This window comes from Epinephelus fuscoguttatus, linkage group LG1 (genome assembly GCF_011397635.1).
Source record: "Epinephelus fuscoguttatus linkage group LG1, E.fuscoguttatus.final_Chr_v1".
Taxonomy (NCBI): Eukaryota; Metazoa; Chordata; class Actinopteri; order Perciformes; family Serranidae; genus Epinephelus; species Epinephelus fuscoguttatus.
Window position 1 is genome coordinate 21,633,727 of NC_064752.1, and position 16,337 is coordinate 21,650,063.

The window sequence follows — 16,337 nt, forward strand, 5'->3', positions numbered from 1 at the left end:
TTATGATGCAGTTTTACCTTTTTGTAATCTTCTCTGATCAGTTTCTCTGTGACACACACTTCCCCTCTATGATTAATATGGTTCTTATCTTACCATATCACTCAGTAAAGACAGTCTATGTGCATTGGTATCACCACAATTTTTGCAGGGAATTTGAGGCTGCCTTATATCATGTTTAGAGCCAATGAGTTCATTCTTAAATATGGGATTTGTGGATGTGTTGTAGCTCTTTTTGTTGAGCTTTCTCAGACTTTTAATTATTTGTTCTGGATCTGAGAGCAGTTAAGTGACTTAAAATAAGAGCAAATGCTCCTAATAAGTCTGCAACATCTTTCAAATATCACTTTAAAATGTGTGGGCAGGCTCAAAATCAAAGAAAGGACTTCAGACAAGGGCAACACTTTCATGAGGGCCTACAATAGTAATAATAATAATAATAACAATAACAATAATAATAACAATGATAATCTAACACATCTAAACATAGATATTAAGTTGTATGGTAAGTGATGTAGTGCTCACTGTACTTGCATGTTGTTGCTTTGGCTGAGCTCCCTCTAGTGGGTTAATCCATCCACCATCTCTATTACTTCAGACATGCCATGACATGTTATATATAGATGTAAAATGAATTTGAGAGCTCAGAAAGACTGTAAAATTGTTGCTTTTAATAAAAATGTCATTTACTAAGATAATGTATGCAACTTAAACATTTGGTCCCATGTGAATCAATATATGTTGGGCTATTTAATCTGATACTGATACTGCCTTTACCTGTATGTTTATTCTATCTGATGTTCTTTTATTTCATTTTGAACTTTGTATTAACAGTATCCACACAATAAATCTGTTGGTTACTACATTCAGTTTGCACACACAGTGGAAAGCGACACCAGACAAGACATGACAAGACAAGACAGGACAAGACAAGGCAAGGCAAGACACAACAAGAATATGAGCACACACAGGGGTTTATCTAATTGGTTATAAAGCTGAAAGATATATAAGATTTATTCCATATTTTTAAGTGTGATATTGTTTTAAGATATATATCTGGATCTGAATTCTTGAAAGAAAGATACAAGGGCAATTTCTTAAATACAATTTAGCTAAGGATAATGAGCAAATTAATTACACATTGTTATTTTTTTTTTGAGAAATTTGGATTTCTGACTATTATTAACAAAAATATCAGATTCTTTGAGTGAAATGTTCTTGTCAAAATGTCTTTGGAGATCCGACTGAAACACAGTCCAGAGGAAAGAATAAGTGTTTTATTGTTTCTACCATATCATTACAGAAGGTGCATTTGTCAGTCATATCAGGAATGTATGTATAAATAATAGAACTGACTGGATAATATCAATGTACAGCCCTTAACCTGTATATACTGCACACACACAGGAGAGCCTACCAAATCATTGTTAATTATTGTGCCTGATTTATATGGAATATTATTTGGACATAAGATCAAGGCTAATATGACTTTAACTCAAGGTATATTTATTTAGGAGCAGCAGAATATATCTGTACACCAGGCAGCAACACTGGTGACTTATAAATATTTTAATTAAAAGTTATTTTATTTTTGTAGTCAGGCACCGCGTGGACAACCTCACCAAACAGAAACATTTGGGGTCCTTTCACTTCACGTGTGCGCCTGCTGCTCTGACATCGTGAGAGGAAACCATGCCGAAGTCAAGGAGGGACAAAAAAAGTAAGCAAATAGCCGTTTAAATATTATAAATCAGAAACATATTAAGCGGTTAAACAAATTAACTGGTCGCTTTTATGTAGCAACTGACCGCCACAACAGAAAAGTAACGGAAGTTAGCCAACAAGCTAACGTTAGCTTCTCCTTCTGAGGGAACTACAGTTAGCAGTTAGCCTACTGCTGGCTTATGACAGTTAAATTTATGGCTAACAGACTTCTTTTCACATTATCCCCCTCCCAGTTTCGTTAACGAAAACAGCCAAGAAAGGACTGGAGTCAAAACAGAAGTTAATAGACGAGGTGAGTGCCCTGTCAGCTATGCTATGCTAACTAGCGTTAGCTGCTGCTGCTGACATGTTTCACACTAAACTCTCCACCTGTTTGTACTCTCAGCTACGGAAATGTGTAGACACCTACAGAAACCTGTTCATATTCTCTGTGGCCAATATGAGGAATAACAAACTGAAAGACATCAGGACAGCATGGAAACACAGCAGGTAACCATGATGTGACATTTTAAATTAATTTAACAAAGTGACTTGAAGGCTAGAGGCTTGACTCTCCTCTCTTCCACAGGTTCTTCTTTGGGAAAAATAAAGTCATGATGATTGCCTTGGGTAAAGGACAGTCAGACGAATACAAAGATAATTTGCACAAGGTAAGTGAGATCAGAGATGTGAGATGTAATAGAACTGCAGTGTCTATTTTAGGCTGTTCAGGGTGGTTAGTGCAGAGGGAATGAAGAATTTCTTGTAGATGTTTTTCCGGTTCCAGTGGGACTTTGCAGAGTCTGCCTGATGGCAGTACCTGGGGGTGAGAAGGGTCCTCAGTGATCAGAGTGGCTTTCCTGATCTCTTAGAGGATATAGAATTCACATAGAGGAGTTTGCGCTGAGTTGATTATAATGCACTTTACATTGTTATTGATAATGTGCAGATCACCAAGTGTTTACGAGGAGAAGTGGGCGTGCTATTCACAAATAAAACAAAGGATGAAGTACAGGAGTAAGTAAAGCTTCACTTGATGCACTACAGTTGCAGTTATTCTCAAAATATTTTTCATTCGTTAACAAAGTGGTGTTCTCTATCCACAGATATTTCAGTCATTTCAAAGAGACGGATTATGCACGGTCAGGCAACCAAGCACAGATGGACATAACTCTGGATGAGGGACCCCTCGAACAGTTTCCTCACTCAATGGAGCCCCAGTTGAGGCAATTAGGACTTCCCACTGCCCTCAAGAAAGGTACAGTCACAGGACATGGCTGCCATTATTTATTTATTTTTTTTTTGTCAATGAATCCCATGAAAAAATTAACCAACAACAATGTTATAGTCAATTTTCCAATTCTTCTTGAATTCTCTACCCAGTCTGTGGCACTCAGCTCCAAGCACATTGGTTCTTACTACTTACTTATGTTTTCTCTTTTGAAACGGAGTGATTTTTTTTAAAGCAGCTGGATAATGTCGGTTTTAGCAGATGCCATTCAAACTACAGTAAATGCATTTGTTGGGACCATTTTTTTGTTACTGATTTAGTGTGTCTTATTATGCATGAATACTCTTATAGTGATGGCCCACCAGCAGATGGAGACATGAAATAGAATAATTTTCAGTGTAAGTAATGTTCACGTTGGCTGATTCTGATAGTTCATTTTAAGGCTGGTATTGGCCGATACAGATGATGTAGCGATATCAGCATGTTGGCAGATCCTGATCTTTGATTGAAAAGCCAATATTGGCCGATACCGATGACGTGCAGATATTATTGTGCATCCCTACAGGCAACACTTTTTCATATGACTGAGTGCGGCAGGTGACTCCCCTTTCTCCTCTGAAGAATTAACCATAAACACTAACGTTATTCATTGTTTCCACATCAGTTAGTTGGATATTATGCCTGATAGTCACATTTTTTTATCATCTGTTATAAAAGGAGTGGTGACACTGCTGAAGGACCATGAAGTCTGTAAGGAGGGAGACGTGCTAACTCCTGAGCAGGCTCGTATTCTGGTGAGTTCTTTACTGTTTGACCCCCTTTACACCTTGCAATCAGGGTGCTGTCACACCTGCCCTGTTTGGTTCAGTTCATTTGAACTCAAGTTCATTTGCTCCCTCAGTGCGGCTCGTTTGGGCAGGTGTGAACACAGCAATTGCACTTGGATGCGCACCAAAACAACCGGGCCGAGACCTTCTTGAAGAGGTGGTCTCTGTCTCGTTACAAACGAACTCTGGTGCGGTTCGTTTGTGGTGAACGTGTTCCGACCTCGATCTGAACCAACTGCAGTCACATTAACTGTTTGTGTTAAACATGAGCACATTACAGTCCTGGAGGATTATTAATGTGCACCTCCTCCTGTACTGCCTTAATATGCACATTCAGCACATCCAATGCATCAAAACATTGTTTTCAAACTGTATGGTTTGACTAAAATGAACAATGACAGCAATATAGTCCACTATGACCAGCGCTAACATCAACTCACATAGAAATTCTGACCAAAAAAGCAGAATGCTTACAGATGTTTGAGACACGTGCGGATAGAGTGAAGACGAGACTTAAGGGTCTGCTTTTAATTTGGCCTGAAGAAAGTATACAAGTGACACTTCATGTAGCAATGGAGCCATTTATGAAGCAATGACTAAGCAAATGGTGGAGTGCAGCTACAACTGTTAGTTGTTTGAGCTGGACAGAGCGATCAGATCTCAAGCAGGATCTCAATGTGGACACTGGAGACACTTATCAATACCAGGTGTAATTATAATCAGGTTGAATCATATGTAGATACAATTTAGATACGAGACAGTGTAATGCAAAGAGAAAAAAAAGAGAAAATGTTGATTGTGACACTTTGTGCTGTGTTGTATTTGTCTAACTGTTCAACTTGGCTCCTTTTTTTTGTCCATAGAAACTCTTTGGCATCGAGATGGCAGAATTCAAGGTCCAGATCAAATGTATGTGGAACTCGGAGACCAGCGAGTTTGAGAACATTGCTGGTGAGGAAGAGTCTATGCAGGATAACGAAGAAGAGGAAGAGGATGATGCAGAATAAAACATCTGCATGGACAGACGTCTGTACACATCTGTTTTTTTTTTAACGTCAGTTTTTCCAGCCTTTAACAGCAGAGGGAGTTTGATGTTGAAAACATTTAATCCTGACAGCATGTGCTGCTCCTGGAGTCTGTAATCTCTCTCCCTGTGTCCTTTATTCACCCCCAAAACATGAACATACGTTTGTCAACCTTAAATTTTAGCTTTGGGCTGAATTGTTTTTCAGTAAACACTGGTGACTAGAGTCAAAAGATGTAATAATCTCCTACATGTAATCATGAGATGCTGATTGTTCTGTCAACAAAAGGGTTGTATTGCATGCAAGAATTTTGCCATTCAGCCCAAACAAATCGGCACATGTTCTTGTGTGTGACGACCCAACTCATCGGATGTATTCACTGTACAAAAAACACTTTTTTTTATGTGAAAAATTGAGTTTCTTTTTATTGTAACAGTTTCATTAAGGCAGACTCCAGAGAAGGTTATTTTTTTCCTGAAAAAATATCCAAAGTTTTCATTTTTACATTTGTACATTGACAATGAAGTGCTCTTCACATTAATACAGGCTGGTCTCAGTTGATCGATTCATAAGAAAAAAATCATTTCAAGTGTGATTTTAGGAAAAAGGTAAAAGGATGCAAATAAGGGAAATGGGCTTTAGCGCATCTCTTTTTAGTGTAAACTTGCATGAAGTTTGATTGGACTGAGATTTTGGCTCTTCAGCGGAAGTAGTTGGGACACTCGTGGGCTACCAGATTCCAGGCCTCGTTGAAAGCGGCGACCACTCTCTCATCCAGAGGCCCCTCCTCTGCAGCAGCCAGGTTCTCACGAAGTTGCTCCATGCTCGACATGCCAATGATGACGCCGTCACCAAGATCACCCTGAAACAGCAGGTGGTTCAGTGGTGAAAGAAAACATAATGCTGCCACACCAAAATGTGGTTCTGATGAAGACGTGTCACGAAACATTTTCCATCTACACACCAATTCAGCCTTTGACTCTAGCATTGAGGTTCACTATGCAGCGACGCTCCTTTCAGATGGGAATGAGCTGTGACGTTAACACATCATATGCACACGTCATGACCAGCTATGATTCAACATTTTCCCAGCTGATGTGTGGGCTGGTTTTAAAATTCATGCCTCTAATTACATGTGAACACAGCTGTAACGTGTCCAGTAACTACAGACTGAGCTTTTAAATTTTGGTGGCAAATGAATACAAATAACTGACAATTATCCCACAAAGGATAGTGTTCAAAATGTGCCGCATCATCATATAATGCATGCTTGACCACTGACAAAATGTGATGCAAGTGTGTGAAGACATGATACCGCAGATAATAGCACCTAAAATTTGTTACAGGCCCCTTTAAGGAGGATCAATCTTTGTTTAGAAGACATAAAAATTCAAACTTATTTGCAGAGTGAGAAACAATATCCCTAAGACGTTCTGATAATCTCATGTTGCATATTGTAAACTCCCCACACCTCACAAAACAATCTACTGCAGCTACCGATGTGCAATAGGTACCTTAAGGCGGGAGTGATGGTACATCCAGCGCATAGCAGCAGACGTTAAGGTGGGTTTCTCTGAGCCGTAAGCGGTCTCTATGGCCTTAATGACAAGCTCTATCCCATTGAAATGACTCTGCTTCCAGTACCTGATAAAGAAGAGCACAGTTACAGTTACTTTATGCCTTGTCAGATGAAGATGTGTACGGACATGTAGAAATACCTCACATGCAACAAAATTAAATCACTTGTGAGAATTTCAAAGGTAAACTGAAGGTCATCACCTGTCCCTGTATGCTGCAGCCCAGCTGTTACCAAAGAATCGTCCTGCAGGCTGGGAACCATCTTTGTCCTGGTAATGGTACTTTCCTGTCAGAAGGCCACCTGCAGAGGAGTAATGTCAGAATTCAAGCTAAAATGATGTTGGATTCTGCAAGTAAATGTTGATTACCCAGTGTGAGGGATATAGAATGACACCTTCAGCATTAAGATTGAATGAATGAACGCCTTTATGTTCACTAGGGGTGTAAATCACCAGCTTCATCATGATACAATATTATATCAATTTGTTTGGATGACGATACGATGTTTGCCGATATCACAAAGTCTGTCACGATACGATTTTGATTCGATTCGATTCAGGAGCCTGCGATTGATATGGCGTGATATCATATGCCCATCTAACACAATCATTTACATCAACTCACAAAGACAACTAGAATATGATTTGACCATTTTATTTCTGAGCTCTGTTTGTTCTTTGAGCAGAGGCACGCTTGCCCAGAAATGGTGACACAGACGTGCTATGTGAATTTCAAAATAAATGTGTATCTTTAAGATGACGATATGGATCGATGTTTTCATTTTGCATCGATATAATCGGATCGTTAATCAATGAATCGATGTGGATCGATGTATCATTACACCCCTAATGTTCACACACAATGAAACTTGCTGTCTCTCATAAAAGAAAACTGTTCTATGCACTCAACACACACACATACCTATACATTAAAATAGGATAAGGCTAAAATTATTGTGGAGGGAGGGAGAAATGGGGATTTGGGGGGTAGAGTTCAGATTGTGTATAGCTGTGGGGTAAAAACTGTTCCTTAGTCTGGAGGTGCGGCATTTCAGGACCCTGTAGCGCCTTCCAGAGGGCAGCAGTGTGAACAGGTGGTAAAAGGGGTGAGTACTATCTTAAACAATCCTGCAGGCTCTGCTGTGGCAGCAAGACCTGTAGATGTTTGGGGGGCAGGGGGTGTCCAATAAATTTTTGTGCTGTGTTGACCACCCTCTGGAGAGCTGCCCTGTCTGCCACCCCACAGTTCCCAGGGGCTGTAAGGGTTATAGGGTCCAGATTGGACCAGATTGGTCCCCTCTAAGCCTCGCATTCACAATGCAATTCTGTCTGCTGCCAGGTACGATCTCCCAGGAAAGTGATTTCAGTGTGTCAACCGCAGTCAAAACAAGAGGATAGTGCTTTTGTTTTGCTCGATAGCTATCGTAGCTATAGCTCTACGGCCATGGTGCCAGCTCTTTGAGGCTGGACGTAGACACAGTGGTGCTTTGAGGAACAGTAAATGATAATGTCAGAATGTTTTTCAAGTATTTGGTCATAAACAAAGTCTGACCTGATGATGGCGCTAGATGTAAAGTCAAGGGATCACTAAAGTGATTACAGTTCCTCCTAAAGCGGAACCTGAACGTGTGTACCAAATTTATTGAAACCTATCCAGTAGCTGTTGAGACATTTCAGCACTAGAGTGAAAATCACCAAAATCATTAGGATTCATCTTTTGGGTACCAAATATCACCAACTGTGAGTTTCTCCTTTTGAATCAAACAGTTTAGAGGACAACTGCACGCTGTACCAGAGAAGGAGGATATACAACACCTGCTAGAGGATTGTATGCGTAGAATCTCATCCCGAAGTACCTCAGACACGGCAGCAGCTCGGTCTCAACCTGTCTTGTAGTGGCATTGTACATTCCCTGTGAACGATTGGAAGAGTCTAAGTTAGGGTACAGAAAACAGTCAGAGACAGTAAATTCAAGCAAAAGCAAGGTGGGCAAACAAAAGAAATGTAACATGGGGGTCAAGAAGGAAGAAGCATTGAGGCCACTTTGCGTGTCTCTGTACTGTTACTGAGGCTGAACCATGGTTTCTTTCCTCAACAAAAATTACTGCAATTCTGGCTGGGCAGTTACACAAAAGCTTTATCAGAACTGCCAGCTCAAGATGGCTGCCAGAAAATTACTCTGAGAATCTGGCCTCTGAGAATCTAACCAGAATCCACTGAATCCTTTCTGGTACTCTCAAATATAGTTGCCCATCGACTCAAGTTGCTTTGCATTTATACTTTGTCTCAACATTGTGGACAATATCTCATCCATTTGCTGAGTCTGTGGCTGCAGCCAAAGTTGATGGGCTTTTGGGCCTACTAGGCCTCTGACAAACAGACCTGTCTCCATCAACATCTGCAACTTTAATCAACTCCCGGTACATCCTGGTAAGATAAATCATGCCGCCTAAAAATGCTAAAACATCCCCTTATGAGGATGATGCTGTGGTCACAATGAGTGTACTCTCCCAGTTAATGGAGCAGCAGAAATAGTTTTACAAAGAGATGTTACTGCAGCAGCAGGACAACTTCAAATGTTTCATTCAGCTGATCATGGATGGAACTAACAAAAGACTGGATGGTGTCATTAGAGATGTACAGGAGCCGAAGACCAGCTTGGAATTCACCCAAGAAAAGTTTGAAGAGAATAAGATGGGATGCACTGAGATTGAGACAAAGATAAAGGCATTTGAGACAACCATAATGAATTCCAAGCAGGAATTGGATGGAATGTTCACCAAGCTAGATTACATTGAAAACCAGAGCAGGAGAACAAACATTTTAATCGATGGCATTGCAGACGAGAAAGGAGAGAACTGGAGTGACTCAGAGAAAAAGGTGCGACAAATGCTTTCAAAAGACTTGGGCCTAGATGGCACAAATATGGACATTGACTATAATTTTCCTTGGCCTTCCCCCCTCCTGGTACTGACCAATTCTCTGGGCACGCTCAAACGTCTTCGCATTAAAGACAGAGAGTGGATTCTTTCTTCTGCCAAGAAATTAAAGGGCACTAAGAGCTACATTAATGAAGATTTCTCTGAAGCTGTGCAACTGAGGAGGAAAGAGCTGTGGCCGAAGTTGAAAGCTGCCAGAGAGAGAGGTGATAAAGCGAGCCTGAAGTACGATAAGCTGGTCATCACCCCCAGGGCTGGTCAAAGTCAGTCACTGGCCTAATGTGCTTTAAAGTTCAATTTTAATCTTTTTTTTCATTTGTTTTTGGATAAAAGGAGTTTATGTTTATTATTTTATGGGTTCAAAGAACATAACTACATCTGTGTCATTAAGTTTGCCAAAGAAAGGACTGATTTTAGCTAATTTAAATATATGCAGTCTCAGGTACAAGGTTCATGAAATCACCACTATTTGTTCCTCTCATAATATTCATGTTTTAGCACTGTCTGAGACACACCTGGATAATACTTCTGATGATTCCGAGTTGGCTGTTGAAGGTTATAGGTTCTACAGAAGGGACAGGGACAAATATGGTGGTCGTGTTGCATTTTATGTTCAGGAGCACATTCCAGTTTTGCTACGGAGTGACATTACATGTACTGACATTGAAGTAATTTGTAGTAAATTAGATAATTTATTGTCTTGGTCTGATCAGATTGATCATATTGTTTCGAAGATGGGAAAGGGCATTGCAATTTCAAGGAAATGCTCTACTTATGTTCCATCTTCTGTTATGTGTGACGTCGTTCGGTCACTTGTTTTGTCACATTTGGAGTATTGCCCTGTTATTTGGTCAAGTGTTGCTGTGAAACATCTTAAAAAACTTCAAATTGCACAGAGTAGAGCAGACCAATTAGTTCTCCATTGTTCTGGTTCCGTGCCAATGTAATTGAGATGCATAAACAATTATCGTGGTTAACTGTTGAGGATAAATTAAAATACTGTCTTTTGATGTTCATGCATAATGTTATATGGAATGGTACACTGTATTTTTTTCGTGAACAGATAGAATTTTCAGGTTTTTGCCATGGACATAACACTCGACAAGTGAGCACAGGTCATTTGGTGGTGCCAAAACCACAAAAAAATTGTATGATGGGAACTGTTCATTATAGAGCTTCTTTGGCTTGGAATATGCTCTCATTAGACACACCAGTAGGAGATTATCTTTTAAAAAGTTACTTAAACACAAATTGATGAGTCCTATATAGATGAGTAGATGGAATGTAACTGTATTTATCACTAATTTATGAACCTTTGATTTGATCTTTTTGTGATTCTTCTAATACTCTGTATTTGCAACTAAATTGGTTATTGTTGTTTGATTTATATGCAGAGTGACTTCACTTATCTGCTGATTATTGTATTTTTGTTTGTTATGTGTTCTCTGATTTTATATAGTGTAACTTTATCCTTTGTCTGTTTTTATTGTTGAATTTTTGTGTGGACCCCAGGAAGACTAGCAACCACTTTGTAGAAGCTAATGGGGATCCTAAAAAAGAATAAAGCTTTATCCGCTCACTATGAAAACACAGGAATTTCTCACCCTGCTATGACCATGATAGCATGAAAAGAATTTGATGCAACATGGACATACATTGCATTGAGCAGCTTACTCATTCTATGATGCAACCAATCTATGAGGCTGTTCTTAAAAAGGTGCTGGAATACCTGATACACAGTGGGAACAATCCAGTTGTTGTGTCTGCAGATGGTGGCAATTTCAGCCACTTCCCATGATGCATAGTTAGACAGGCCAAACTCCTTGAATTTTCCCTGATGGTGACATTAAAACATTGAATCATCATTTAATGAAACATGACCAACACAGTATGCTCAGTACATCAATTGATTTTACAGTTTAAAACACTGTGGACAAAGATTGAAGGTCATCGTTTTGCCGTGTCATGTTAAAGGAAAGGTTCTAGCAACAATTTTAACTCATAGAAAAGTAGGTCTCTTTACCTCTTTGTGGAGTTCGTTGCAGGCCTTCAGGGTATCCTGGATGGGGTTTTGGTGGTCAGGGGCATGGAGGTAGAAGAGGTCCACACAATCTGTCTGCAGCCTCTGAAGGGAGGTTTCCAGCTGAGAGCGCACACTCTCTGGTTTCAGCGTCTTCCCATCCCAGGGGTTAGCTTTGGTCGCTATGCTTACTGTCACATGGAAATACTGGATTAAAATATGTCATATTCAGATTGTTTATCAGCAGTCTTTATGCCTCTTGATTCTCTGGAGGTGTGGTTATCAAGTGATATTAAAAGTCTAATATACCTTCGGGCTATTTAATGCAGTTAATGATCAGACTAAATCATGATAATGACAGTCATAAAAGTACAATGATGATATACTTGTTCCCAGGGCTTCTGATTTATGTCCCTGTTCTTATTTTGAAACAGGCTCCAGAGCTTCAACAGGCTCTCTTTCAGAGTTTTTCCATATCATATTGACATCGTCCCGATCCACAAATACTGTATACAACACATCTTTAATGAAACCATGTACAGTGTTGGGAGGTAAAACACTGGGCTCAATGCTGCCCACTGTAACTGTAGATGTCAATGTTTACCACGTAACTCCAAAGAAACTACAACTTGACTTCATACTTCAACAAGTCAAACAAACATGTCTGCATCAACTTGTTGGGAGGCCCCTAGGTAAAAGTCACCTGTTGGGAAATGTAGGATCAAAGGTTCAATAGGATCCGCTGAGCCTGAGCCATATAAGGGATTGAAAGTAAGGATATTGGAGGCTATCTGCCTCTGCTGGTCTGGTTTTGACCATTCTTCTTTTAATCTGTCTCTTGTGGGCACCCTTATTTCATGGAAGTGCAAAACTAAACTGCTTGAGTACCCTTTAAAGCTGGGATACTCAACTTGGTTTACCCAGGGGCCTCTTTTGCAAAATGACAGGAGGCCAGGGGCCACATAAAACACATACATTTATGATTATTATATAAATAATTAGCTCAGACATCTGTTAGGGAGTCTGGGGATCCTCCCCTTCCACCTTTTTTTAATAAAACAAGCTCTATTTTGATGCGTTTTTTGCACCTTTTTACATTAAAAGTACAAAAAAAATCATAGTGAGAATTTATTTTCAGTGTGAATTAGAAAACAGTTAGGAGGCCACTAAGCACCCTATCACAGGCTAGATTTGGCCTGCAGGCCACAACTTGAGTATCACTATTGAAGTTAATAGCAAGCTCATGATTTCATCAGAATCAGAATCCAGATTATTGCCAAGTAGGTTTTTGCATACAAGGAATTTGCTTTGGAGTATTGGGTCTTTGCATAACATAAATATGTTAAGAGAAAATTAAATTAAAGCAAGAGACATAAACATATAAAAGAAGAAAATTACACAAAAATATGAACAAGTACTAAAAACTATGTATGGTATACTTGAATAGTAACGAAAGAACTCTGCAGTTTTTAGAAGCGTTAGTTATGTGCAGAAATGTGCAAAACAGTGCCAAGGAACATGCCAAACTTCAAAGTATGAAGTACAACAAATGCATGCGATAATTCAATTGCAAAAATAATGTGCAATTAAGACAATACCTGGTAAGTCTGCTTGTCGCTATCCAGCTGTAACCACTGAATCTACATTTTCTTGGTTCTGCCTTGTATACAAATATTCTCGCTCTGTCTAACATTAATTGCTGACATGATGTTTGACGTCCTGCTATGACTAACTCTTTATTACAGTATGTGTCCTGTTTTGTCATTATGTGTACATTCATTATTGACCTGCACAAGTGACTATAGAACAAGCTTCTGTCTGACTCTAGTATAGTGGTTCTCAACTTTTTTTCATGTCAAGAATGCTTAAATTAATAAACATTAGGTCAGGGACCCCCATTTGATAAGAATTTACTTCTGCAACCTTCATCTGAAAATGTTTTGGTTATTAGATATGACTAAGAGCAGTATAATGTAGTTGTCAGCTACAGTTGAGGATAACTGTGGAAGAGGGAGTGAAACCTATGATCAGAATACCCACTCGTATGACTTTTTCTCACATTGGACTTGGGGACTGTTACATGCCAGGCATGCATTTTTGTTTTCACATAGTTATTTTGTGTTTAGAAACACTAGTTTTATTGGTCATTGTCACCCTTGTATTATCTTTCTATAGTTTCTATAGACACTATTGTGGTTTATTTCATTCGGCACAACCACTTTGTCCCTTCCTCCCCCACATCTGGAGAACTTGTGTTAAGTTTGTAAATAAATCACTTTTCATTTTTACACTTCTGCTGTGACTCCTTCAATTATTTCATTGTTTTGTTTTGGTCTTTCGTCCTGTTTTTAAAAGGGGACATAACTGGGATGCACGATAATATTGGCACATCATCGGTATCTGCCGATATTGGCTTTTAAATGAAATATCGGAATCAGCCAACATGCTGACAATATCGGTGCGTCATCAGTCAACATGCATTTTCTAATTTTGCCCAATGCATGAATTGAATTACATTTAAAAGTACTGTATTTCATGTCTCCATCTGCTGGTGGGCCATCATGATAACAGTGTGCATGCATGATATAACTCCACTACAAAAGAGACTTGATAATCACTAGAATTAGGTAAGGAGAAAAGTGGATGTATCAGTATCGGTGTCGGTTATCGGTCAAATGAGGTGTCACATATCGGGCATATCGGATATCAGCAAAAAATCCAATAATCCTGCATCCCTAATTGGACTCACTTGTCTAGTGAACTGAATGGTGAAAACAAACTATTGCCCATTTTCTGAGGACCCTGTTTAACTCCTTCAAGGGCCCCTGGACCCCCAGTTAAGAACCATTTTTACATTATGTGTCCTCTTTTGTCACTGTGTGCATGTTAATTATTGACATAATGAACATAATTTAAATGAGTGCAGATGAAAACTAGCTTCTTTCTTACGCTAATATATATCAAATGAAAACATTTGTGTGTAATATTTTACATGGTACACTCAAATTAAATAAATAAACATATGAAATAAACAGTTCCCTAAAACAAGAAGTTTTGTTCCAGAAAAACTTATCAAAATAAACATGGCTAACTGGTGCTAACGTTAGCTAACATTAGCCGTTGGTTAGAGGGGCTCGAGCATGGGCTCGAGCCAGGTTTGGTACCCATAATTCCATGCTAGTGCCAGGTGAGTTCTCTCATGAGTGACAGCTCCGTTAGTTTACTTCACGAACACAGTTAACGTTAGTACAAAGTTATTATGGATATTAGTGCTTCTGATATACCTGTTTTAGGGAGATTCATGCCCCCTATGACCGCCTCTGACTTCCCATCCACGTACATGAAGGCTGTGTCCACCTGGTTGTGTCCCCTGTCCAGGAAAGCCTTCACCATCTCCAGGCTCTGCTCGGCGTCGGCTCGCCCACCGAACGCCATACTTCCCAGTACCGACACCGGCCGCTTAGCTTGAGAGGACGACATGTTTCGACGAGCTACAAACCTCGGCAAATGTGTAAGCCTGCCTGTAATAACGTGACTCTGCGTCAGTGTGCACAGCCGTCCTGTTATTAGTACCCACTGCATGCTACAGTACAGCAGCTAGCAACACCAGTAAGGGCAGAGGTCGTTGGAAGTGGTGATTAGGGAGCGTCGTAAAATTACTTAACAGGTTTAAAACGGATAATTGTACTTTTCTGAAGAGCTATGTGGACTCCTCTTCTGTAGTTGAGCCAGTGCAAAGTTCGCTTTCTGTGACTATTTCCTGTGTTTCTAGACATGCAGGTTACTATTTGTTCAAGTCTGCTGGTTGCATCATCTCTACAGGGCTTATCAGACTGGGTGTAGTGCTTATTTTTAACCACAAGGTGTCAGCAGATTACCACCCATTTACACATAAGCTGCTAATGGGTTTCTATTGCATCTAGCAAGGTGCAGTCCAGATATAGGCCTATTGAAGTTATGCAGAAGCTGTATGGTAAACATTCAATGCAATCTGATTAAATAACATTCATATGAGCTCTGTGCACCCACTATGCCCCCCAGAATCTCAGAAACAAACACATTTCTGCACTAATAACCTACCAAAGCTTTATGATAGCTTGATCATTTGATTTAACACACATTTATTGAAGAGTATGCACCATGTAAACATAATATTGAAAAAAAAATATTAGAGGTATTGTAATGAGACAACAGTGGTTCTCGATTAGTGGTCTGGGGACCCCCAGAGGTCCTTGAGGGAGTTCTAGGGGGTCCCCATAAAAATGGAAGTGGTTTATTTCCACTATTAACTTCACTGTAGAACTGAGCCCAATGTGAGTAATGCTGTGTTCACACTTTGAGCGACAGCGCAGCAGCGTGACCATCTACATTATCACTGAGTTGCTGTTGAAGTGTTGCTCAAGCGCTCCTTATTGTAGTTTCATTGTCACCGGCTAGTGTGTGTCTGCCACTTGCCACAAAGCACCTTGACCGATCAAGCATCATCTAAAGTTTGGATATGGTCAAAAAATATGTTTTTGGTCAACGTCTGAGCCCCATTTTAACATCACATTTCATCGCCCCATTGCATCCCTGTGTGGACCGCAATGCAGATAAATCAGCCAACTAAGCTAAATAATACAATAGTGTGTACCAGGAATGAACCCTAAAACTCGGAAATGAGTTAGCATTTTACAACTCATGGCTCCCCTTGTCTCAAAGTCGATGGGTTTTCTAAAGGTTTTTTGGTTAGATGCCTGAAATAAGGTCTGCTGTTAACACAAGCTTAATAGACTTTCACGTTTTGTTCTCCACCGTAAAATATGTCAGTAAATACCCCACTGGTGAACTTTGAAGCTTCAATGTGTCTATAAAGGGGGGTTGCTAACAAGTGGCTAAATGAGACTACAGAATATCATCACGCCAAGTTGCACCGAACACGGCTTTACAGTCTTGTTATGGTGGTGATGTTAGGTCAGGTGAGTATAGTGTGTCTTTTTTTTATAGCCTAATGTTAGCTTTTTACTTTTGGTGACTG

At 39.8% G+C, this 16,337-nt stretch overlaps 2 protein-coding genes across 2 annotated transcripts; one reads left to right on the top strand and one right to left on the bottom strand.

Moving 5' to 3' along the window:
• The first annotated feature begins 1,618 nt into the window (after positions 1 to 1,618).
• On the top strand, positions 1,619 to 5,325 carry mrto4 (MRT4 homolog, ribosome maturation factor). Its single transcript, XM_049583195.1, has 8 exons — positions 1,619 to 1,717; positions 1,956 to 2,014; positions 2,108 to 2,211; positions 2,291 to 2,372; positions 2,651 to 2,718; positions 2,808 to 2,959; positions 3,650 to 3,726; positions 4,623 to 5,325. The coding sequence occupies exons 1-8, from the start codon at positions 1,690 to 1,692 to the stop codon at positions 4,764 to 4,766; spliced, it is 714 nt and encodes a 237-aa protein (XP_049439152.1). The 5' UTR covers positions 1,619 to 1,689; the 3' UTR covers positions 4,767 to 5,325.
• A 51-nt stretch (positions 5,326 to 5,376) lies between these two features.
• akr7a3 (aldo-keto reductase family 7, member A3 (aflatoxin aldehyde reductase)) lies at positions 5,377 to 15,113 on the bottom strand. Its single transcript, XM_049583185.1, has 7 exons — positions 14,605 to 15,113; positions 11,324 to 11,511; positions 11,030 to 11,134; positions 8,177 to 8,273; positions 6,564 to 6,663; positions 6,299 to 6,428; positions 5,377 to 5,646 (listed from the first exon to the last, which is right to left on the bottom strand). The coding sequence occupies exons 1-7, from the start codon at positions 14,900 to 14,902 to the stop codon at positions 5,485 to 5,487; spliced, it is 1,080 nt and encodes a 359-aa protein (XP_049439142.1). The 5' UTR covers positions 14,903 to 15,113; the 3' UTR covers positions 5,377 to 5,484.
• Positions 15,114 to 16,337: the final 1,224 nt, after the last annotated feature.